Source organism: Balaenoptera ricei, chromosome 3 (assembly GCF_028023285.1).
Source record: "Balaenoptera ricei isolate mBalRic1 chromosome 3, mBalRic1.hap2, whole genome shotgun sequence".
Taxonomy (NCBI): domain Eukaryota; kingdom Metazoa; phylum Chordata; class Mammalia; order Artiodactyla; family Balaenopteridae; genus Balaenoptera; species Balaenoptera ricei.
The window spans coordinates 126,045,338-126,071,255 of record NC_082641.1 but is presented as its reverse complement, the minus strand read 5'-3'; the positions used below and the strand labels follow the sequence as shown (position 1 = coordinate 126,071,255).

The 25,918-nt window shown below is 44.7% G+C and overlaps 1 protein-coding gene across 6 annotated transcripts in view; it reads right to left on the bottom strand.

Annotated features, from left to right (window-relative positions):
- The window catches only part of ADRB2 (adrenoceptor beta 2), a 65,609-nt gene that overhangs the window by 18,823 nt on the left and 20,868 nt on the right, over positions 1 to 25,918 (bottom strand). Inside the window, exons 2-3 of one of the 6 annotated variants that reach the window (XM_059917436.1) lie at positions 23,784 to 23,860; positions 17,292 to 17,985 (exon numbers count right to left, since the gene is read on the bottom strand). The exons of 1 other annotated variant lie outside the window; for it this stretch is intronic. In XM_059917436.1, the coding sequence (XP_059773419.1) occupies positions 17,761 to 17,985; positions 23,784 to 23,860 (302 nt within the window). In that variant the 3' untranslated portion in view covers positions 17,292 to 17,760. 4 more of the 6 variants (XM_059917437.1, XM_059917440.1, XM_059917438.1 and 1 more) reach the window with 4 other exon arrangements.

Genomic DNA, 25,918 nt, shown 5'->3' with positions numbered 1-25,918 from the left:
AGAGTTGGACAGGGTAGTCTTGAGTGTTCCTGGTGTGGGATGATGTACAGAGAGCACAACAGGACAGTTACCTCCTGTGCTTGGTACATGGAACTTCAATTTACTCTTTTGCTGTTTTTCAAACATTTATAGAAGTGATTCTAAACGTCTTGGTTTTAGATCATTTTACTCTCTTAAAAAAAATGATTGAGGACCACAGATGAATTTTGTTTATGTAGATTATATCTACTAGTATTTACCGTATAAGGAATTAAAACATATAAGTTTAAAAAATATTGATTTATTAATTCATTTAAAAATAACAGAAATAACAAAAATAAACCCATTACATGTTAACATAATTAACATATCTTTATGAAAAATTTTCAGAAACAATAATATTGAGAAAAATGGCATTTTATATCTTTTCATAACTTTAACATCTGACTTAATAGACGACAACTTGATTCTCATATTTGGTTCTGATTAAATCTGTTGCAGTGTTTTGTTGAAGTGTATAAATAAAGTCTGGCTTTGCTCAGAGGCATAGTTGGAAAATGGAGAAATATTTTAATGGTCTTTTTAGATAATCATGGGTATTCTTCTTTGATATTACGCTAAAACTTGACATGTGGAATAGAGAAGCATATCAGTGACCTTTTCATATTTTATTACATTGGTCTAACTTACACTAAACAGAGTTTTTACCCATGCATGATTTTGTAATATCATGCATTGCTCAGTGGGAAAATATTGGATTACTGAGTTATGCTGGCCTTCCAAATGTTAACACATTTCATTCTATAATATATAAAAAAACCTCGCATTCGTTAATATTACTTCAATCTCATTAGAAAAATCTTTAAGTATTGGGAAGCTGATGAGTTTATGGTAGCAAATATAAGTCTTCCCACATTCACTTGAAATCTTGAATTTTACCATTGGCAACAAACATTGGTAGTGATTTTCCTTGACATGACAGACTCATTTCATTGATTTTTGAGAAAATGTCTGCGAAACGCCTTTGTTATCTGAATAATAAGGTTTGTTAGGCAGTCAGTCCCTTCAAGTAAAAATGTTCTTTCATGACAAAAGCAGCTAATTCATGTTGCAAATCAAACATCTGCAGGAGTGCTTTTCTTCCAGACAACTATTGTATTACAGTGTCCAGCAGAAGTACTTTATGCCTGTCTTTATTTTGTCACACAGAATATTAACAAGAAGTATACTCAAGGGCCAGGATTTAATAAAATTAACATTTATAGCTTAATAAAACACAGTGTTAAGTGAAACAGGCTTTTTTCTTTCTTTCTGGTGCCTAGCAGTAAAGAATACAGTGGTGAAATGTACTTGGGAGTCACTATTTTGATTCATGCTAAGGTACCAGCAGTTTTGCCTGCCATTGCTTTTGCACCTTTGGTGTAAATATCACTGCAGTGAAAAAGGCAAGGTAGTATTTTCTTTTTTTTTTTTTTTTAAGTAAATTGTGCTATAATTATATAATTGCATATTTTAACACGCTTATTGAGAAATAGTTCACATACCGTACAATTCACCCATATAAAATGTTTCACATTCACATTGCATTATTGGTTTTTTAACCACTTTAACCATTTTTAAGTATACAATTTAGTGGCACAAAATACCATTCACAATGTGGTACCACCATCCCAACACTGTCTATCTCCAAAACATTTTCATCACTCCAAACAGAAACTATAAACACTAAGCGGTGACTTCCGATTCCTACTTCCCACAGCCCCTGGTAACCTCTAATCTACTTTCTATCTCTATGAATTTGCCTATTCTAGACATTTCTTACAAAAAGAAACTTACAATATTTGTCCTTTGTGTATGGTTTGTTTCACTTAACATAATGTCCTCAAGGTTCATCTATGTTGTAGCATGTGTCAGAACTTCATTCCTTTTAAGGTAGTATTTTCTTGAAAATAGTTTTGGCTTTAGGGATGCCTAGAAAGGGTCTTGAGAATTCTCCAAGGTCTGTGGACCATACCTTGCGAACTCACTGTTTACAGGATGCCTTGTATAGTAGTTTCATTAGTTATGTCGAGTCTTACACTGATCCCATCAGTGATGGCTGGGCTGTCACCAGCAGACTGGGGGGTCTTTAAAGAGAGAACACTAACAGCAATAGGAACTAACATATCTTAGGTGCTGCGTCAGATACTTTTTTATATACTATCTCACAGCAACACTTGAGGTAGGTTCTATTTTATCCTCGCTTTCAGATGAGGAAACTGAAGATCAGAGAGGTAAATTAACTTGCTGAAGATCACACAGCTGGTAGGCAAGAGAGCCAGTATGAATATCCAGGCAGTCTGATTCCAGAGCCCATGCTCAAACGGCATTGCTATTGCTAGAGAGGCTAACAGGATGGGCACAGTGAGGGAATAGCCCTTTAGAGGGTCAGGAGGTCAGAGCAGTGGCTGAGAGTCTTGGACCCAAGGGTCTAAGTAACAATTCAAAGGTTTCCTCCGAAACTATTTTTCCAACTGATTCTCACAAAAGCTCTCTGAGTTGGCTGGTCACAGTTCTAATTTCCCTCTCATAGTTCAGGAAGTTGCTGCTGCTTAGCAGAGAAGGAACCCCTTAAAGGCCCAGAGTCATATATTGGGAGAGTTCTACCTTCTCACCCAAAGCCAAGGACTCAAGGCCCTTCTTGGTAGCTTTTTCCCTTTGGGGTGTCCCGCTGTCACATGTTATGGTGGGGAACTTGGCAAAGCAGGCGGTGTTGGCACTGATTCTAGAGAGAGAAAGAGAAAGGAAGAGCAAGCCCATTAGCCCCGGTGCCATAGAGGAAAAATGAACCGAGGTCTGGCAACCATGGGAGCCCTCCTCACCCCAGGTGTCTGTGACTGAGACTCAAAGTGGTTCCCCATTCTGGAGATGAAATTCCTCATCAAGCAGGAAACAGTTTATCTGCCAACAAAAAAAAAGAGATGTGGAGGGGTGGGGGGAGAGAGCAGGTCAGAAAAGTACACCAAAGGCTTCGAGACTGCTGGCAAGGAGGTTTGAAAGAACAGAGAAAAAGGTGCCCAAATGCAGCCCAGATCTCTTTCTATGGAAGGAGGAACTGAGTCCTGCAGTGGGGAGGGAATCTGCCAAAAGTCATACAGCCCATAAAGTAAAAATGCTGTGCTGGCCCGCAGGTCCCTGATGCTTGCTTCACAGTACTCCCTGAAAAGAGACCATATCGCAGATGTAGAGAATGGACTTGAGGACATGGAGAGGGGGAAGGATAAGCTGGGATGAAGTGAGAGAGTGGCATGGACATATATCCACTACCAAATGTAAAATAGATAGCTAGTGGGAAGCAGCTGCATAGCACAGGGAGATCAGGTCGGTGCTTTATGACCACCTAGAGGGGTGGGATAGGGAGGGTGGGAGGGAGACGCAAGAGGGAGGAGATATGGGGATATATGTATATGTATAGCTGATTCACTTTGTTATACAGCAGAAACTTAACACAACATTTTAAAGCAATTATACTCCAGTAAAGATGTTAAGAAAGAAAGGAAGAAAGGAAGGGAGAGAGAGAGAGAGAGAGAGAGAGAGAGAGGGAGAGAGAGAGGGAGAGAGAGAGAGAGAAGGAGAGAGAGGAAGGAAGGAAGGGAGGAAGAAAGGAAGGAAGGAAGAAAGCCTGCTGGGATCTCCCTTCTGCTTTCTGAGACCAGAGGAGGCACAACTGGCAGCCAAGGTTGCTTTGCAAGGAGAAGCCCAAGCTCTGGGGACATGTGCCCCTTCTATGAAATTCTTGTGAACATAGACTGAGAACCAGGATAGAATTTTGTTGGTTTATCTGGACCCCTCCCCAGGGGGTTTGTGTTGGTATTCTTTCTGCATGCCACTCTGGGTGGTATTTCAATTCCAAGCAGGTTTCATATTCCATTAGCTCTGAGATTCCTTTCCTTCCAACGTGTGGATTTTGCCTTTGTTCTTTTGTTTATATTCCCTAGACAATCAAGTTCCTGAAAGTTAACAGGCCTCCTGGCTGTGGAAGAGGGGAAATTTCAGGACAGTTCCTGAATGTCCAAGCCTTCAAAGCCCCATGCAAGGCCAGCAAACAGCCTCCACAATCAAGGGGGAGAGCCTTCCTGAGTCAGGGTCTGCTCCAGGTAGAATGTCTGTTCTCAAGTGCACATCCTCCTGCGGTCCCCCTGCCCTGGGGCAGTGCCTCCACTGCCCTCTACACAGGGCTCCGTGTAGAGAAACCTTTGCAGGAGTAAGGGGGATGATTGCTGTTCCCCCAGTTCCTTTCCTCATTAGCAGGCTGAGTTCTGAATTTTAACAATTAGAAATTAATTCTTTAACTTCAGGTTTTGTTCACCAGGACAAAAGAGAATGTTTTATTGTAGGATGACTTCCCCTCTCACTCTCCTTCCTCTCTTCCTTCTTCTCCTTCTTCTTTTCTGTCCCCAATGTTTATTGAGAATTTGCTATGTCCAAGGCCCTGTTCTAAGAGCTGGTGATTCAACAATGAAAGCAGACATCTCTGCCCTGGTGGAGGTAGAGCTGATGGCCCTTTGAGGGAGTCAGACGATATATAAAGTGATGCACAGTGTAGGTTAAGGGCCTTGAAAGTGACAGAAATGACAGTTTAGACTGGGTAGTTAGAGGTAGGCTTAGAGTCAGGAACAGGGTTAGGAGGAGAGAGTGAGGAGGGGGTATCTGAGTAGAGATCTGAATGAAGTGAGAGACTGTGCCCTAAAGCCACCTGGGGGATGATGCCTACTTGCCAGAATGGTCCCCAGGAAATGTGGCAGGGTCTGCCATCCACTCATGGATGGCACAGGACCAGCTTAATCCTGTTTCCAGGTGATGTCCTCCTTTACATTCTTGAAGACAATTCTTAGATCCCAATTAAATCATCTTATCCCAGCAAATTTGGCTGTTATTTCAGCCTAAAGTAAATTTCCTAGAGTAAATTTCCCTGTAAAAACATCTATTCCAGAATCTCAAGTTACTTGACTAAGTCTTTGTTTCTTCTTCTTTCATTCTTGATCCTCAGAAGATTCCAGTGTTTTAGAGTGGGAAGTGCCCTTTGAGGTCAGAGGGCCCAATCCCCTCATTTTAGAGATGGAGAAAGTAAGGCCAAGGCATAGGAAGGGCCTTGCTTATGGTTGGTTGGTCACAGGGTTAGGTACAGAATGGCAGAGTGAGGACACACACCCAGGTGTCCTCCTGTCCCAGTGCTTTTTCCCCTTCCACCCCCACTGCACCACATGACATATGCCCTCTAATCCACATCTATTTTCTATACTTGCAGAATAGCACTGCTAGCTCATATTTCCCCAGAACTTGGGTTTCCTCTTGCAATGTTGTTCTGTTCTTCTCTGAGAAAGTTTTCTGAGAAGAGAAACTCTCTGTAGGTTTCTTTTTTTCCCTTTTAACCTAAATATTGTCTTTTGCTCTGTGCCAGGCTCTGTGCTAAAGGCTTTACACCCAGGATTTCATTTAACCCTCACAAGCCCTTTGTGAGGTATTATTATAATCATTCTTACTGGAAGACTGGGAAACTCAAGTTTAGAGAGAGTAACTTACCCAAGGTCACACAGGTGGAGAATAGTGCAGCCAGAATAAGAACCCAAGCAGTGTGACTCCAGAGCCTGTACCCTCACCCACTAGGCTAGTCTCCTGTTCATGTGTAGCGTCTGGCACCAGCCAGGGCTGAAAGCTCCCGTGTTGGAGCATATGTACCTTCAGACTCATAGAGCCTCTATCTCTTTGGCCATTTTGGATATTTTCCTCACCTGCATTATCATAGCAGGTGGTCCAGGCAAGGAGCTTACTGCCCCCTAACCTTCCTCTGGGAGGCCCTTGACACATAGGTTGGCATGCTTAGCATTACCTGACCTTGGTACCCTGACTACAGATGACACAATACAGAATGGCAGCTTGACCCAAAGACATAATAGTGTGTATGCTCTATCCAATAGGAGCACTGTGCCTTGGCTGGGGACTGGCTGAACCAATCAGACCTTGATTCTTAGAGAGCAGTAAGATAGGAGTCAGGCACAGAACAATGCTCCTACTCAGAGGAGGAAGTGACAGATGCCCACTGCTAATGGAGAGATGAGATAACCTAGTCACTAAGAGTGAAAACAGTCCAGTGGCTGAACAATATTCTCGCCTCCGGGTGGTTTGGCTCTGCAGCTCAGATTGTTTCTTATCTTTCTTCTCTGTGAATTCTTAAAATAAATTCCTGGTAAGTGAGTAACATGAGTGGGTCCCTGTGCATGCTCCCTGGAAGAGGCAGATAACTGTCCTCGGTCTGTGTCCCTTCAGTTACAGCAGTCAGTTCGGCTGATCACCCTCCAGTGCCAGGCACCCACGTCGGCCAGGACTTCCACGGTCGTCCATTTTACTGGCCCCTGGCTAGACCTGAGATCATTTTCCCAAAGGGAGACCTAGTGATCATCTGGGCAGATTCCCGAGGCCCACCTCAGACTTGCTAAATCAGAATTTCTGTGGGTGGTGCCTGAGGGATTCCTGTACCAAAACTCCTAGGCTGCTTTGTTCCCAAGTGATTTTTATGGATCCTGAAGTTTGAAAACAATGGCCATGGAGAGCTGCTTTTGGATCAGATACTCATCCCGGGTTCTACCAAATGTGATCAGCATGCATTCTCTGGAGTAACGTTCCCATGTTCTGTTGGGGGATTGGAGGTGGGGAGCATTGAACTGCAGCAGCCAATACTTGCTGATATGTTTTAGAAACTGATTACACCTGAAATTGCAAAATGCCACTCATGAGCTCAATCTAATTGTAGAAGTATTGTGCTTAAAAGATTTTGAATTGTTTGCCAACCTTAATGATCAGAAGATTTCACACAAAAAATACCGACTTCCAACTTTTGAAAATCTGGAAGCTCTAGTGGCATTGAACCTTCATTCTGTTTGGCAACGATCAACCGTTGCTGAATAACAGATGCCACCTTTAGGTGGGGCTTGAATGCCCTGACTTAGTCCCCTTTCCCTCTAGTCTCTTCAAATTTGAGGCTTTGTCAGTGGTTCAAGAGAAATGGGAGTGAGCACATTTCTTGGTGGATATGAAGAATATTCCTTCATGTTTAATAGGTCAGTTTTGTGACTGTATTGAAAACAACAGAATTCAAGATGGCTAACTTCACTCATGCCTGACGTGCACCTGATCTTAAAGGCATTTAGTTGGGACCCTGGACATTGACTCCCAGATCACTCTGAGGGTCTGTAACTAGAAGCTGAAAGTCCACCATAAACCCAGAGAATATTAGAATTCAATTGTAGAGTGCAACACCCTCCTTGTACAGATGGAGAGACGGTAGCCCAGAAAGAGGAAGAGCTCTTCTGGAGGTCACTCAAGAAGTGGAGTATGGCCAGGGTGCCAGTCCAGTCCTCACTCTAGTGCATCATCCAGCTTCCCCCATCTTCATCTATAGCTGGTACTATTTCCTACAAATTTTCCTTACACTTGGCCATATCATTTTTTCCACTGGATTTTTACTGTATTCCAAGTACAGGGCTAACTATAGTGTTTTACAAGCATGTCTGATTTAATTTTTATCTCTGTTTGACAAATGAGGAAACTAAGATTTACAGAATCACTTTACGTATCAGTAGAAGAGACAGGATCTGAAGCTAGGTCTGGGTATAATCAGAGCCTTCCCCACTGTGCAGCCTCATATTGACCAGCCCAGCGACCCTGCCAGGGAGGCACCATGCTGTTCCCATTTTACAGATGGAGAAAGCAAGAGGGTAAGCATCTTGGCCAGGATCCCACAGCTAGTAACTGATACAGTCAGGACTGACATCTAGGTCTGGCTTCAGGCCTGGGCGCATAACTGTGTCTTCATTTGCTGCCCTTCCGTACCTCCTGGGACCACTTGAGACCTTCCAAGAGTTCATTTGCATTGCTCGGCGTGTAGTCACCCTACAGAACTCATTGTCATATGTAAATTTGGATGTGTAGAGGGGCTGCATCCATTCTGTGCCACACTTAGTATACCTGTGTGGTTAACTATAGTGCAACCTTCTGTGCCAAACATGCTGAGCGGCAGCCACAGCCTAGACCCTCAGGCGAAGTGACCTCCGTGAATGGGGACTCTTGAGTCCAAAGACAGGAAGGGACTTCTCAGGTGTCACCCAGTTCGTGCTAACTCTCCAAAGACTAGAGCCAAAACTCCAGGGCTCAGAGTCAAACACAGGGCCCAGACCTTTTTCTGCACCATCCTTTCTCTTTCCAACACACAATGCTAGTTCCCTCTTGTTCCATTTTAACCAGGGAAATACTGTGAAATGCTTCAGTGCCCTTGTGTTATCTTTATCTTGCTTTGTGAGACATGATGGCAGTGACCTTGTGTTTTTAATCTCACTTTGTGAAAGATGAGATAGTGACCTGTGATGACTCAGAACCCTAACACCCGCGAAAGGGAGGACTTATCAGTGGTTTTCACGCCATGCTCCAAAGAACCCTGCAGTCTCCTGTACGTCCTTCAAGATTTTGAAAATAACAACATCTTTGCCACCAAAAAATAAAGATTCAAACAGACTAAGGAACATGTTAATCACTCATTTAAAAATATATTTTATATGTTGGGATTTAGTGCAAGATGTCATTTTGAAGAAAGAGTTCTGCTACTAAAAAGATTACAAATCTCTTTTACTAAAATACCATGGATCACAGAGCTATAGGTTACATCTGCTCAGAGGTAGAAAGTAATCATGGAACAAAGTCAAGCACCCCAGCAAAGCAGAGGAACGAAATCTTCATCTTGGGCTAACGAAGCACCTTGCTGAAAGGCGATCCTGCCTTCCCAGCATTCCCACCTCAATCTGCTGGGACAATGACAACGCATCCTCTGTCCCCACTGGGCATGCATTGACCCGCCCCATCTTTGCAATGCAGGCTCTGGATTGCCCAGCTTTTCCCTTGCTCAGACAAAGGCCTGAGCTTGCTGGAGAGTCTTAATATAGTATATAGGCTGCCCTGTAGGATTCTACACTCTGGGCCCTCCAACCCAGAGACCTGGCTGCAGATTCTGGCCCTAGAAACCTGGGGGCAAGGGTCACTGGTAGAGGGGTGCTGTGAAGGTTTCTGGAAACAGAGCTACAGCTGATGTTTCCTTCTCTGTGAGTACAAGGGATTAGAAAGGTCTGTTCACACAGGAACAAACTTGAGAAAAGCAAACCCCTGTGCCTCTCCAGCTCAGGCAGGCGGGTGCATACACACACACACACACACACACACACACACACACACACACACACACACACACACACACACTCAGATTCAGAGTTGGTTCGGTTCAGCTATAGTTCTGGTTCAGCTGTGGTTCTTAGTAAAGTGGTTTAACTAGTCAGGTCAGATCTCCTGCTTCTTTCCTCTCCAGCCAGCCTCACCGCCTGTCCTCCTGTCTTTTTCCACAGTAAGTAAATAACCATGCTCTTCTCCGCTAGCCTCCCTGGCAGCTCACCCAGCCCTGGACCCTCCCAGTGCTCATCTCCTCAGCACCATTCAGGCTCCCAACCCCTTCTGCTGCTCCTCCTGACTTCTTTCTTTACTCAAGCTGTTCCCCTTTCAATGCACCACGAAGGCGCTTAAACTTCATCTCAGACTCTCCCTTCCTTGCTCATTGTTTTAAATCAACGTTACATTAAACCCTGTGGTATGTTAAACCCTGTTCATATGTTCTGTGTGTTTTTGGCTTCAGATCTTTGTTTTCTGCCTCCCTCCCGCCTCAAATCCACTCTGCAAGGCATTGCCATGTTATTCTTTTTAAAGCAGTGGTCGGATCACGTCACTTCCCTCCTTAAAGACCATCACTGGCTCTCTACTGCCTGATGAGGCAGCCTCCCCTTCTTTAGCGTGGCCTTCGAGACGCTCTACCATATTGGGGAAGCTTCTCCAAGCATAGCTTCCTATAATTTCTCTTTACCTTTCCAGCCCTCCTGCCAAGCCAAACTATTCCCAGTTTCTCAAAGGTCCCCAATACTTGTCCTGTCTAAATACTTGTACCTTCTGTTTGGAATGCTCCACTGCTCAGCCTTCCTTGTGGGACTTCATTCCATCTTTTAAGGTCTAGCTCAAAAGCCACCTCCAGGAAGCCTTCCCTGAACAAAATTCTCTCCCTCTGCTACCACCCTCATTCCTGTTCCCCAGCCAAGGAGGCAAACTCTCACCATTTGACAACTGTTGATGGAACATCTACTATGTGCCAGGCACTGTGGATACTCATTCATTCATTCTTCCAAATCTCGGCAAATACTAAGGGAGTGCTTAGTATGTGGCCAGCACTATCCTGATACAAGAGATGTAACACTTACTGCCATGATATAATATCAGTGCAATGAAGAAAATAGAAAGCATCTAAGTCTGATACACAGGGCATGATAATAAGTGAGGAATGAACAGGATCCACCAGGATCCAAGGCACTGAGGGACACCTGCTCCAGAGATGTGCAGGCCTAGCTGGACCTGCTCAAGAGCAAAAGTTCAGCACCAGCCTCTGGCAGTTCTATGGCTCGCCCTGCATCCTGACTCCTTTGATGTTGATTGACACTGTGGCTGCTGGGCCTCCTTTTTTAGTGCTCTCCAAGGGGAATGCAACCATGAGAAGGGCCTTCAGATGTAGGAGCTCCCCATGGCTGGGCCCTGGAGGCTCTGTCCTGATGCCAAGCACCCCACAGTCAGAGGAGGAATGCAGGTCCAGGCCACTGGACAGCACAGGGCAATGCAGCCAATCAGAACAAAGCCTTCAGAGAAGGGTGAGGGGGTTGATCTTTCCTTCAGTGTGCCCCTCTGAAGTCTGTGAGCAGGATGGCAAGCTTCAGCCAAGAGTAGTAGCTCAGGTGGCCTGATCATGCTGGACATGATGGACATCATAGGCAAACCGGCTGCTTCCTCTGTGCTCCACTCAAGTCCCACCCCATGGAATGTCCACCCCGTTTTCCTCTCTGATGCTGGCTGCTGAGGATGCTGATGAGGACTACGAGGAACGTTTGCTGAGGCTCTGTGCTAAGTGTGCTGGGTGGTTTTTCTCATTGCATGCTCACATATAGTCCTTATCCCTATTTTGTAAGTGAGGACTCTCAGGCTTATAGAGGTTAAGAAATTTGCACAGGGGCACACCAGGCACATGGGAGTGTCAGAATTCAAAACCAATTGGATGCCAGACTCCAGAACCCCTGTGTTTAATCACATCATAGCATCTTCCTGTGCTATTAAAATTATACTCCACCCCAAGGCCTCATTCAAATATCACCTCTACTATGAAGCTTTTCTTGATTACCTTTTCCATCCCTGTATATGGCACATATAATTTCCCTGAGTAGTAGTTGTCATTCATTCATTCAACATTTATTGCATGTCTACTAACTGCTCTTTGATGAATAACTCTGCCTCTCCTCTTGGGAAGCTCCCCGTCCAGTTTCTACAGGGCAGGATCCAGGCTACTATGTGATATATTTTGTCTGCTTGAAGCAGTACACTCTCACTTCCAGGGCCTGAGAAAGTCGTGGGCCTATTCCTATAGCCAGATTGTCAAAGCCATTTAACAGTTCAGGTCAGACATATGGGAGTTTGCCTGCAAAACAAGCAGGTGGAGAAATAGCAGGGAGTTCCTCCAGGCAAAGCAGTGCTGGAGGGAGAGCGAGTATAATTCTTGCCCCTTTCCATGCAACAATCCTGCAGAGCTGAACTTCCGAGTCCTCCGAGGAGAAAGGAATGATCTGCTGAAGCTGTGCTCAGTGTGATTCTGGTTTTGTGGGCTTTTACCAAGTGTTTATGAAGTCACTTTAAGCAAAGCCCTGCTCCTTTCTCCAGGGTGCTATCACTCCAGCACCTCCAAGACTAACCTACCCAGAATTTAGAAGGAGCCAGGATTAGGCTGTGCCCTGTGGAATTCCCAGGCTCAGGTCCAAGAGAAGCCCTCCCACTCCCACCCCACCAAGTAACTGAATGGTATTGCCTCTATCAATTAGAAGACCTTTAAAAAGGAGGATAGGAGGAAACTTGCTGAAAAGAGCTCCAGGCAGGCCATTTAGAAACTTCTGTCCTTTTGCCCAGTCCCTTCTCTAGAACCAACGGGTTCTTAGGGACCCAGCTGGAGGCAGTGGTTCTCAGCTTTTTTATAGAACAGACAGAACTTTGAGAATCACACCAAATTTATGCACTCTCTCCCCACAAAAATCCCCCCCTCTCCCACATACAACCAAGTATACAGTTTTAGGGTATTCAAGGGATTCCCGAAGTCTACCCATGAACCCAAAGTATGGTGTCCCCAAAGTGTTGTATGCAAATAAGATGATTTTAGGTGGTATGTGGACAAATACTATTTTAAGTTTTCACTCCTGAGTATTTATTTTAATATGCTTTGGAATCATAGTTAACGCATCACGCCTGTGATATTGTAAATGTTCTAGGATGAGGATAGGCTAAAAAATTATGACTAGAATTGAAGTCAGTTTTAAAGGGAGCGTTAAGTAAATGATCACCATTCCAGGGAACCTGTGTCTGGAGAAAAAGCTGGGAAGCACTACACACACGACCCGTGTCATGGATGTGCTGCCCTGGTTTGTGGAAACTCCAGTCTGATTCAACGACCTCATTGCACAAATGAGGCAACTGAGGCGCAGAGTTAAGTGACCTACCTGAGAGCTCTCAATAGTCAGAAGCAGATTGGAGGAAAGTCCCCAGAGTAGCACACTCCCAGGCCAGTGTTTTTCCTATAAGCACCATTAGTTTTCTTGCTTTCTTCTGTGAAGTTTTAACCTCAGAGGACAAAAGGAGTCTACCCAGGTTCACTCTGGGAGCAGAGAGAACCAGCAGTAACCTCAAACAGCCAGTTAGATCACTGTCATTTTACAAGGGTTTTTACAAGTATTTTCCTTAGATTCTTCTCACTGCTTATACTTACAAATGAAAAAATGTTTCAAGATGCTTGTCATTCCTCCCACATTGTTCCAGGTTTGCCTGTGTAGAGTCTCAGGAAATGATTTGATGTTCTCCCCTGGGGGTTATTCTATTTAGCTGGAGTCATAAGAGAGAATCAACTTTGTTTGTTGTGAGGCTTCTTTCAATTTGGGTTGACATTGTGCTCTCTGGTCTGGTTGCCAGGTTGAAAACTAATGGTGTGTAATATAAAGACTTTCTTTAAACCCTCTGCCTGGGTCAGCCCCCCTGGGGAGCATTGTTCTGGGTTCTGAATGCATCCCTTTAAGGAGTGTGGTCAGAGAGAGGGTAACAGGACAGGGAGGAGACTGCTGTCTAAATCAGAGGAGGGACGACTGAAGGAACCGGTGTTGAGAGTTCCAGTTGCAGGCAGAAGACTTGAGAAGCCATTCCAAGGTCACTGCAGATCTTTAAAGGGCTGCTGTGGGACCGGGCAGGGCAGGCACACAGTGCTGCAGGTCTGCTGTGCTCCTGTTGGCAGAGCACGTCTGTGGAACGGGGTGGGCAGGTGGAACAGAACGGATGAGTGGGCACCTGGGAAAAGAGAGGAGGGGTACACAGCAGCTCCAGGTTGTCATGCAGGCTAGAAATCTGCATTTTATATGAAATCTGATTTTTAAATGGTGGCAATACATTTCAAAAACATTTGAAAACATTGCTTGGCCAAACAAAACACACCCGAGTCAGATCCCAGCTGTGGACCACTATTTTGTATCTTCTGCCTCTGTGTTCATGAGTTACTTAGGTGTTCCTGGTTCCTGATCCAGTACTTGAGCCCAAGCATGGACTCCCCCTTTTTTGGGTGGCAATTCCTGAGTCATGGTCCTGTGAGCAGTGTTCAGGGTACACATGGTCTTAGAACAGCATCTTCACCACACTTTGGGGTAAAGTGGGAAGCTCCAAGGGCTGGGGTACTCCTTCTGGGGTGAAAGGAGGGACAGGCAGTGCCAGGGAACCTGAAGGAGGTAGCATTGTACCTAGAAATATCATTGAATCAGAGGCAGGATATCTGAGTTCTCATACCATCTGTGTGATCCCCTAGTTGTATGTCCTGGAACAAGTGACTTCTCTGGGTCTGTTTCTTCCTCTGAAAATGGGAGATGGTATTGGATGGGGTTCTGTGATTTTTATGACAGTCACTCCTCCTCACCCTCATCCCCACCCCTGTAGGACTTCCAAGTCCCTGTATCCTGTGTCCCTTTCTTCAGTGGGTTTCTGCCAACCCTAGGAAATCCCTCTGCATATCCAGCCTGGGTCAGGTTGTCCTGTCCTGTCACCTTAGGGATCTCTCTTCTGCTTATACTGTCTTCCTTTTCACTGTGCCCAGTAATTCCTACTTATCCACTCTCTGGGCAAGCTTCTCCTGACCCCAGGCCAGGTCTGTTCCCCAGTTATATGCACCTTTCCATCAGAGTACCCCCTATAGTTCTCCTACTCATTATTTGTATGATTATCAGGTTAATATCTCCTTGGATAGATTATCCTGATGGTCTCTTCCAACCCTGATATTCATTGTTTCTGGAATTACCAACCAACAAGGGACAGAGCACAGAGCAGTGGTTCTCAAGCTTTATTTCTGCCCCATGCACCTAAGAGATTACAGTACACACCCAGCATGAACTTTGCCCATTGGACAGAAACACTCACACGGAGGTGAAGAACACAAACCTGGTCTTAACATTTTCCCTGCTGCTTGTTAACTGTGTGGCTTTTTAGATGAAGTTCTCTGAGCCTCAGTTTCTTCTTCTGCAATGTGGAAAAAATAGCTTTCCCACAGGGTTCTTGTGAGGAGTAAGTGAGCTAAATCCCTTAGCCTCCTATTGGGCACGAAGCAAGCATGCAACACATGGAAACCATAAGAATATTTTCAAATTGCAGGTTAGAGTATCCTTACGGTGTAAATCCTAGCTGAAGTTTTGGATATTTGCTCTCTTCACCAATTAGCATCCCACTCTCCACCAAAGGACTAAGAAAGACAGGAGGCTAAATCTGTGGTTCTCGACCAGGGCACATTTTTCCTTCAGGGAACATTTTGCAATGTCTGGGAATATTTCTGATTGTCACAATGTAGGGCAGGAAGATGCTATTGGCATCTAGTGGGTACAGGCCTGGGATGCTGCTAAACATCCTGTAGTGTACAGGGCAGCTCCCACAACAGAGAGTTATCTGGTATAAAATGCCAATAGTGGGCTAAACAATAACCCAGGGACACAGACTACAATGGAAAAATAATTTCATGAGGTTTCATATATGTGTGTGTATATACATATATATATAATACACATACATACATATATATATACACACATTATGTCTCCCCGTATATACCATCTGTATATGGACCATATACTATATGTATACGTATATATAATCTTGTATGTTCTAAAGTCCATACACATACCGTCAACTGACAGCCAGCACAAATACAGAGCCAATGCACAGACTCCCAGCCACACACCAGACTGACTCACACTCTGGAGGCTGACTTACCGGAATGGGAAAGTCAGCATTTGATCTATGCACAACTTTTCAGGAAAGTAAAGCTTCGGGGAGGCTGAGATGTCCCTGGTTTTCTATGCAGCATGATCAGGGAACATGACATACATTTGTGCCCACACCCTCTTCCTGCTTAATCTCTCCCAATACCAAGCAATTCCTGTCCCTGGGAAACTCTTTAGGAAGGTGAGAGGCAGAGAGGTGGCAGGCAGCAGGGGAAATGGCGGGGGCTGGCGGTTGTGCTGTGCTACCAGCTGGCTGGGCCACCTTGGTTGACTCACTTTCCCCTCTTTGGCTTTAATTCCCTCATCGGTGAGATGAGAGTGTGGGATAAAACGACACCGTATGTCTTCTTTCTGTTCGGACAGTGCTGATTCTTAGTAAGGCAAGGTTGGAATTCCCTTGTTGAAGGCCTATTTTCCCAGCCACTCTGGTAGGCAGGAGACCATAGAAGTTGGGAACAACAGCTTGGGAATTAGAGAATCAGACAAACCTGTGTTGAAAATCCTAGGTCCTTCTCTTGCTTCTACGTAACCCTTGGAAATTTTCTTAAATGAGAATGGTAATACTACTGACCTCAGTAGGCTGATGCAAGATGAAGTAAGATATTGTTTGACTAGTCTATGACACAATAAGCATTTGATAAATAGAAGTTGCTATTATCATTATCAATATTATTATTAGGTATTGGGTGATGGTGCTGGTGGTAGTGTGATTAAGAAGTGGTCGTTCTACTGGAAGAATTTACAGTCTGCCAAGAGAACCAGATAAGTGATACAGAGAATGATGAAGTGCTAAGTAGGAGCATGGCCACTGAGATTCGAGGTGGGGTTTGCATTTGGGATGAAGAAATTCATCCCAGCTGGAGAGGTCAGAGAAGTCTTTATTTAGTGGAAAAGGCAGGATAGAGGCTGGGAATGTTTCAGGATATGCTGGGAAATTCCCTCACCTAAGATGTTTTGTGGATTCTAAGCACCCTCATCTTTACTCTCCTAAGCAGCAGTCACATGGGACAAACAAGTTCTCTCTGTGGTCCACATTCAGCCCAGGTGTCTGTGGAACTGATGGATTCCACAAATATTATATGTTCTTCCTGACCCTTCTGCCAAAAGGAACTGGAAAGAAAGGAAAAAAAAAAAAATACATTCTGTGTCCCAAAAGAGTATTTGGTGGCAGGACACAGTGCACAAAGGGAAAAAAAGAGCAGGAAAATTTGTGGTGGCTCTTCTAACCAGGATCTCAGATGGGGAGTGTAAAGAGTGACTGTTGGGGCTTCCTTCCCAGTGGATAAGACTCTGCACTCCCAATACAGGGGGCATGGGTTCAATCCCTGGTCAAGGAACTAAGATCCCGCATGCTACACAGTGCGGGCACCCCCCCCCCCAAAAAAAAAAAAAGAGTGACTGTCTTCCACTTAACTCTTTGGTTGCTCTGTGAGGCTCACATCACACAAGCTATTCATGTCCAGCCAGCACACTTTGCTCTCAGGTAGCAAAGCAACTTCCACCGGAAGAGAGGGGCAGCGAGAAGTGAGGGTGAGGCCAAGGCAATGAGGCAAGTCCTGCACAGTGGAACAGAACCCTAGACTTGGTGTCTCAGCCCCTATCAATTTCCCTCATATGTGGACTATAAAAAAATAAAAAATAAATAAATGAACAGACCAAACCACATGAGAATAAGCATATAAATACAGAGAACAGAGTATTGGTTACCAGAGGAGAAGGGTTGGGGGGAGCATGTCACTTGTATGGTGGTGAAAGGAAAATAAACTTTTGGTAATGAGCACACTGTAGTGTATAGAAATTGAAATATAATATTGTACACACAGATATATAATAAAGTTTTATTTTGAAAAAGCCAGCTGGGGGAAGGGCAAAAATTCTGGACTTGGGGCCCAGACCTGGGCTGAAGTCCAACCTTACTAGTTGTGTTATCCTCTACGGCAGTGGTCCCCAACCCCCAGGCCACACGGCAGGAGGTGAGTGGCGGGTGAGCAAGTGAAGCTTCATCTGCCTCTCCCCATCGCTCCCCATCACTCGCGTTACCGCCTGAACCGTCCTCCCACACCCCCACACACCCGCGTCCTTGGAAAAACTGTCTTCCACAAAACTGGTCCCTGGTGCCAAAAAGTTTGGGGACCGCTGCTCTACATCACAGGTTGTAATGGTATTAAACGGAAACCACAGGTAAAGGGGCTGCTGTAAAATGCACAGTGTCCCGTGTGAAACAAAGATACCATTCCCCAGAGATGAGGAAACTGAAGCACAACAGGCAAGGTCTTTGCCTGGGCCCAGAGCAGTAAATGAAAGGCAGAGCTGAGAGGAAGGTTCCATCTCTTCAGGCCAGATGGGCAGGTTGCAGGCAGGCCAGGGTCACCTGAACAGCCAGATCCTTTGCTTCAGCCACAGGAGCCAGGCTGGGTCTGATAAACACTGCCAAAGGCATATCTGGTGCACATTTCAGCAGCCCCAGCCTTTGCTGCCACCCAAGCACACAGGTTGGTTGTGGGAAGCCCCGGGGAGCTGAGAAGAAGAGCTTGGGAGAACATGGTGGAAATTGAGCCTGCCAAGAGAAATGAAGAACACCTTAGCTGGTGTGAAGGGAAGAGGATGCAGAGGCATTATCCATAGCTTCAATGTTTCCACCATCTGTGGCAGAAAGGTGAAGGTGACTTTCTTCAGCGCCAGCCCCAGTCCAAAGCCCAGGCTGCTTAAGCAAAATGCCTTTAGACTTCTCTGTCAAAAGTTTTGCACGTAAAGTGACAATGACAAAAATCACTGCAATATAAATGTGCAGAATTTCCACAGCTTGGCTTCCAGGTTGGTCCATGGAAACCAACTTGTGTGTACTTTGAGGAATGGAGTGGGAATGGGGAGACTGGAGTTTAGTGACAAATTTCCTGACTTTTTGAGTCAAGAGGCAAGGATGCACGTGGGCTTCCATATCAATTGGCCGTGATTTGCCGAGCAAAGTAACTGCCCTGCTTGAGTCTGTTATTCCCCAGCAAGACATCTGGATGGGAAGAGTTATGGGGTCCTTTCTAGGCCTAAAAATGTGAGGCATGTGGGAGAAGAAGGGGAAAGCATGAACATTTATTAAGTATCCCTAGTTGCTGAGGAGTGAGTACTAGCTTACATATTTTATTTATATATATATATATATGTATATATATATATATACAATATATATAATAGTATATATAAAACAATAATATATATAATATATATAAATTTTATATATATATATATATATATATATATATATATATATGCATAAAAATATACCCTTTAAGGTTTTCCTTTGAGGACTGTGTTACTGTGTTATTGTCCCTAGTTTAGATATGAGGAATCTGAGGCCTGGAGAGGTTTCAGACTCATCCAAGGTCACACAGCCAATAATCACAAAGTTGGGATTCAAAGTCATGTCTTTTGCCCTTCAAAGATCACGGTAAAATAGTGGGAGCAATACTCTCGCCCCTGAAAATGATGCTGTCATTGAACATGCATTCCTTGTTTCCCTCATGGGCCTGTCCCATGTCCTAGTTCTGGATATTTTAGGGGAAAGATCTCTAGCTTTGGAGATGGGACATAGAAGTGTGTGCTGGGGCTGGCTTACACTGTCTCAAAAGAGTCAGCTGTGCGCATCTCTTTCTCAACTCCACATTCAGTGACGTCATGTTGGTGGCTTGAAACTGGCCATGGGAGGAGTATGGAAACAGGCACACTGCAAATCTAAGGGCTTGCCCCCACCAAGAGCCAGCTTACTAACACACCACTGGATGTTGTCTTATCTCCATCAACACCTGAGACACTAAGCGGTTAGAAACCCATATAGTAATTGTGGTGTTGTTGTGATATTCCAGTACATGAAAAGTGAACTTGTCTCATTGAGCTGGGTTAGGCTGGTTGGGTGTCGGTGAGTATCAGAATTACCTGGCATGCTAAGAGAGAGGACAGAGACTCAGGTTCCTTGAAATAGGGTAGGGCTTACTATGTTTTTACCACATTCCTTCGTGATTCTGATACCCATTACAGTTTGAAAACTGCTGGTCTATAGTACAGACTGTGAATAGGAATCCCTCCCTTGACCTTCCTCACAAGGATGATTATTGGAAGTATAAACAAACAAAATCAACACTTAAAAAGGAAAGCAACATATAAGCGCCACTGAGGCCCCATCTCCTTGACTATAAAATGTGGATAATTCTGCCCTTGCCCGTTGGTTATTGAGAAGGTAATTCCGTAGTAATGTTTCTATAAGTGGGAAAACTCTGTATGACATGTGGCATTGTGATGACAAAAATAGATGAGTTCTCCTTTGGGTCTACTTTCCTTGGAGTGCTGGGGAACACCCTTTTTCACCTTCTGTTCCCACACCCTATTTTTGAACCTGGCATATTTTGGCCGAGGGATTAAATGACCACTGGGGAGAGCAAACCTGCGTGACTACCCTGCTCCGGCATTTCCCAGCACCTCTGCTCCTTGCAGCAGCTGACCTGCCTCCTCCCAGTGCAGATCACTGGCCTCCAGCCCGGGCTGAAGACACCCAGCAGCTCCATCTCCTTTCCCAGGGTTGCTTTTTAAAATCTGACACTTAGCTTTTTATGTAGTAGCTACTTCACCTCAGGAGGCTACTTAGTTTTAATTTTTTATATATCCCTTTCTCCCCTGTGTTTTGGAGTAAAGCCAACCTGACCCTAGCCAGTGACCTCTCCTATTCTTGGGTACAGCTGAAGTCCCCAAGCCTGTGGGGCAAGGGCCAACATTTTAGTGTGCACTTGCTGTGATCTTGCCAGCTGGTGTTCCTTCTCAGGGTCTCCCTTCCTCCTTTGGTGTTTCCCAGAAGGGAGCTGTTGGCATTTTGTGTGGGATGATTCTTTATTGTCCTGGAAATTGCAGGAAGTTTAGCATTCCTGGCCCCTAGAACTAAATGCCAGTAGTGTCTGTTTTGTCAACAGTGACAACTTTAAGCATCCCCACACATTTTCAAATGGGCCCACGGGGCTGGTTCTGCTCAGGGACTGTGTTCTGAAGGGCCTCAGTTTCCTCATCTGGTAAATGAACAAGAGAGACTCCCCAGAACCAGAGGGGCCTCACTCAGGAGCAGCTACAAGAACTGCCTGGGGCTGGAAGGAAAAGCTGTGTCTCTGCCCTGATCTGACCAAAACTCTGCTTGGATTTATTTAATCTGTAGTGGTTCCACAAAATAACTTGTTTGGAGAAAACCTTCTGTGGCTAAAAAAAAAAGTGTGAAAACCACTGAACTGGATCAGAGGTTGCTAAATGACAGCCCAAGGGTCCAATGTGCTCTGCATACATGTTTTGTTTGACATGGGATTTTAAGATATTTGGAATCAATGTTGAAAAAAAATCTGGATTTTAGGCCTCTCAAAAAAAATAAAAACAAGCAAAAAAGAAAACAGGAAGATTTGGCAGCACTAAGCCCAGATTTCTACAAGGCAACAGTGGGCTACAGCCGAGCACAGGCTGCCCACTGAAGTGGACTCTGTCCTGTCCTCATTTTCTCTACTTGCCTATCCTCGGAGGCATCTTGATGTGCAATGTATGGATTAGATCCGTGCTTCTCAACCCAGAATACCTGGAGGAGCTTTTAAAATTCCAGTACTAGGACCCTAAGCCAGACTAATTTAATAACTGTCTCTGGGCGAGGGGCCTAGGTATGAGGTGATTTTACTGGCCGGGCAGTCATGAGAACCAGCGGATTCTAGAGGATCTCTAGTTTGGAAACCAGCTCCAAGAAGTCCAGATTTGTGGCAGGGCTCCTGATCCCTACCTTTCTACCCCTTAGGCTCCCCAGCCTCCTTCTCTTCCTCTGGAAACCCTTGATCTGCCCCAGACTCAGCCCCATTGATCTCCTTGCTCGGTTAGTGGGTTCTCACTTGGCAGAATGTCCACCTGGCCTCCCCCGGGTTCAGTGCTTTCTGGTTGGATCCAGTCAATGCTCTGTTCTTACCAAGGCCCCCAGGGCTCAGCGCCCTCTCCTGGTGCCCCAGCCCCACCCCCAGGGAAACTCCGCAAGCCTCATAACTCACCAGCTCCTGTCAGCCTCTACCACAGAAGCAAGTCCAGGCTCCTTCCTAATACTAGTCCTTCTGGACTCGCACCTACAGGACCCTCTTCTCTGGGCCTTCATTTGCATAAACACAGAAAAGCAACTTGTAAAGCAGGGTTCTCAGCCTCAGCATTTTTGATATTTTGGGCCAGATAAATCTTTGTTATGGGGGCTGTCTTTGTGCATTGAAGGATGTTTAGTAGTATCCCTGGCCTCTACCCACTAGATGCCAGAAGGACCTCAATCCCCTGCTCTCCCTGCCCCCACAAGTCATGAAAACCAAGAGTCTGCAGACATTACTAAATGTCCCTTGGGGGCAAAGATCACATCCATTGAATACCATTGCTGTAAAGTAATTCAAGTTCTCACTTTCTCTTAAGGCGTAGGTAATATTTGCTAATATTCCACTTCTTATACCATCCACATACCTGTACACTCTCCAACCCGTGTCCCCTAGATCCCCGTTTCCCTTTATAGTAAATAGTGCTCTCTAGTCCCACCCACCTCTAATGTTCCTTTACCACTTCAACAATAGCACATCAATTCACCCTGCTGCTCAAAAGCCTAGAAGTTTTCTTTGAGTCCTCTGATTCTCAGTTTCCATATCCAGACCATCAGCAAGTCTTTTTTTTTTTTTAAATAAATTTATTTATTTACTTATTTTATTTTTGGCTGCGTTGGGTCTTCGTTGCTGTGCGCGGGCTTTCTCTAGTTGCGGCGAGCGGGGGCTACTCTTCGTTGCGGTGCGCGGGCCTCTCATTGCGGTGGCTTCTCTTGTTGCGGAGCACAGGCTGTAGGTGTGCGGGCTTCAGTAGTTGTGACACGTGGGCTCAGTAGTTGTGGCTTGTGGGCTCTAGAGTGCAGGCTCAGTAGTTGTGGTGCACAGGCTTAGTTGCTCCGCGGCACGTGTGATCTTCCCAGACCAGGGCTCGAACCCGTGTCCCCTGCATTGGCAGGCAGATTCTCAACCACTGCGCCACCAGGGAAGTCCCCATCAGCAAGTGTTAATAGGATCTATGTTTAGACATATCCCAAATCCTTCCACTTCTTTCCATCTCCATTGTTACTAATTTTGTCTATCATTTTTTTGTTTTGGTCTGGGCTATTTCAATGGCGTCATTCTGTCTTCTACAATCCATTCTCCTTCCTGCAGTCAGAGGGGTCTTTAAGAAATATAAACTGTAGATCTAGTTGCTTACCTGCTTAAGAGCCTTCAATGGTTTCCCATTCTTCAAATAAAACCCAAACTCCTTACTAGGGCCCATGAGGCCAATCTGGTCCCAGCCTACTCCTCCAGCCACTCGTCATGCTACTTTTCCCTTATTACATTCCAAGCCATACTGGTCCCCTTTCCACTCCTTAAATCTACCAAATGCTTTCCTGCCTAAGGGTCTTTGCACACACTATTCCCTCTGCCTGTAACTTTTTTACATCCTGGTGTCCACAGCTGCTTCCTTCTCAAGTTTCAGATTTCGCCTTAACTGCTGCTACTGCAAACAGTCACTCCTCCATCCCAAGTTATTCAATATCCATTCAATAAAGTGAATTAATCCATTATATATTTTTTATTACCTTTCAAGCAGTTATTACGAACTGAATTATCTTGCTTGTTTCTTAGTTTCCTGTTATCACGCATCTTGCCCCACTAGCATATGTGAGGGCAGACACCTCATCTGTCTTATTGATGTCTGTACCCCAGGACCTAGCACAGTGCTTGGCACGTGGCACAGGCACAATAAATTTCTGCTGAAGGAATCAGCGAATGGATACCCATAATCTTCAGGTCCCAGACTCCTCAATGCACCCATAGTGGATGATGATGACAGATGCCCTTCCAGCTCTGACATTTTAAGATGCCACAGACTCTGCACCATTAAAATGTCAGTTCACAGTGGGCCACTGGGAATGACATGAGTCATGGGATTATTACTATCTTAGTGCCTCTGTGACCATAATAGGCCTTCTTTGGTAGAGGGACACTGATTTCTTAAATGTCAGTGCCAGAAAGGATCTTACAGACAATGAAAGCACAATCTCTTCATTTGTCAAGTAAGAAATAAACCCTTAAATTTTATCATCCACTGACCACTGTCCCTTACCACTGAGATACATTAAAAGTTACAGAACACAGGACCATTCTTGCTGAGAGAGTCAAACCACCTTGTTCCACTGGTAGAAAATATTGCCTTTCTCTTGGGCCTGGTGTGAGTGCCCTGATGCTTAGTCACATGTTCTGGCTATGACCTGTACTTTCTGGTACAAAAGAAGTAGAAGGGAAGGGATCATACCTTATGATTTTCACTGGAAGCCTTGAGGTTGGCAGAAAGGCTGATCTCAAAGAATTTGTGATGATACTCTCTTACACCTGATAGCAAAGGGAAATTGAGTTATTTAGAAAAGTTTACATCCACTCAAAATAGATATGGCTTAGTGCTCAGCTTTCGTTGTCCATCAGGAGAGTATAGAGGAAAAAGTCTGTGAAACTGAGTTGTCAAAGATTATTAGGAAGAAGAGATAAAAGACTAAAAGAAAAGGAAGAAGGAAAAGTTGAAAGTACAAGCTACTATCTGAGATTAATTTGAAACCCCAAGGTCCAAGGAAGAGAGGACTGGTAAAAGGAGGAGTGAGTCTTCTCTTGGGCTTCATGCCTCTCTCTGCCAAGAATTTGGTATGTGACAACGTGCAAACTCCATCTTCTCTCTGGTCCTCTGTAAAATGAAAACGGTGGAACAAATGGTCTTGAAGTAATTTCTAGAGTCCTGTTTATTTGTCGCTTTTTGACTCAAAACCACAGACAGATCCCCAAATAGAACTGAGAGCGGGCTCTGACATCCTTTCAGTTATGTGCCAATTTATTCAAAATCAGTTAGGGATTTCGAAGCCTGATGGCCCAGAGTGACAGACTGAAATAACAACCAGTAAAAAGCAGAGCTGCTTCTTTTTACTTAGGTAGTTAGCTCGGCCTATGAAGTTCCCGATGACAGCTGAACACCATCCCATTTTTTTTTTCCACCAGAGCCTAAAGTCCAAAGCACTTTGGATTAAAAAACCAATAATAAAAGCCCTTACATTTGTATATGTGCCTTTTGAAGCTTATAAAGTGCTTTCTCCGATTTTATTTCATGTAAGTCTCACAAACAAATGTGAGAGTTATTATTCTTCTCAAATTGCCAATGAGGAAACTAAGACTCTGAGAGATGAAGTGATTTGCCCAAGGTCAACTGGGGTGCCCATCAGCCCGTGTTTGTTTTCTTCTCCTTTCTGCATACTTCCTCTGCTCTGCTCTGCACCATGGGGCCCTCCACCCTGCAGGTTCCCTACCTTGTTGCTTCAGGGAAAGTTTGGCTAGTGGGAATCTATGATAGAAGACTGGAGGTGAGGCGGGGAGAAGTGGCTGTTTCTCCTCTCTTTCTGCCTCCTATGGTATCTTTGGCAAATGGCTTCATGTGTTCTGTGCCGCAAGCTCTTGCCAAATAAGTGCCCTGGCTTCTGGGATCTTGTAACACCACCTTCTCCTGTGTCCCTCCAGACCCAGGAGCAGCAGCATCTTCCTGCTGTTCCTCATCTCTGGTTCCTCACCATCCCCTGTTTGGCTTTGCAGCTCTTCTATCACCTGTGCATCCAATTCCTTATATTAAATTTCTTATTTTGAAAGATCTAGAGTGGTTTCCATTTCCTGGTTGAACCCAGTCCAAATCCCCTGGCTGGGTGGTCACTACTATGAGGAGCTATAAGCATGGCAGAAATAGCCTGAGATAGCATATCATACTTGTGTATGTGTGTGCATTTCATTATTACATGGTGAGAGCCTTTTCACCCAGGAACCGAGTTTATACAGCTTTAGGTCTTGAGGTTCTAGCACAGCGCTTGGCACTCAGCAGACACCAGTACAGTAAATGTTTGTTGACCTAATATATTTGTTTGGTAAAACAAACCCAGCCAGAGTGGCTGTTTAGTTTATCTCTATATTTCTACGTGTCTATTTAGACATAAGAATACAGGTCCTTCCAGTCTATAAAATGTACCAGTGAGCCATTCGGCCACACTCTACAAAGCCACACAGGGGACTGCATCATTTGCAATTTCTATGGGATATTTCTGACTTTGAACCATAGTGGTTATTTCAGATGGGAAGATATTAATGAGTTGAAACTTGGAAAAATATACAATTGACCAAAAAAGAAAGTGGATGAAAACCATGGGAAAACAGGAAAAGAGTTTTTTCTAATTATGTTAGTTTTCATATGCTTATATAGGCAGCGTTTAACTGAGTATAATGCTGGACTGGGATTGGAAGATTGGGTGTTTGTGTCAGCTCTGCCACTAACCAATTGTGTGGCCTTGGGCAAGTCATTTCTCTCTGGCCCTTGGTTTCCTTCGTGGTAAAATGAAGTAAGATTAAATGATCTCTTGCTAAAATATC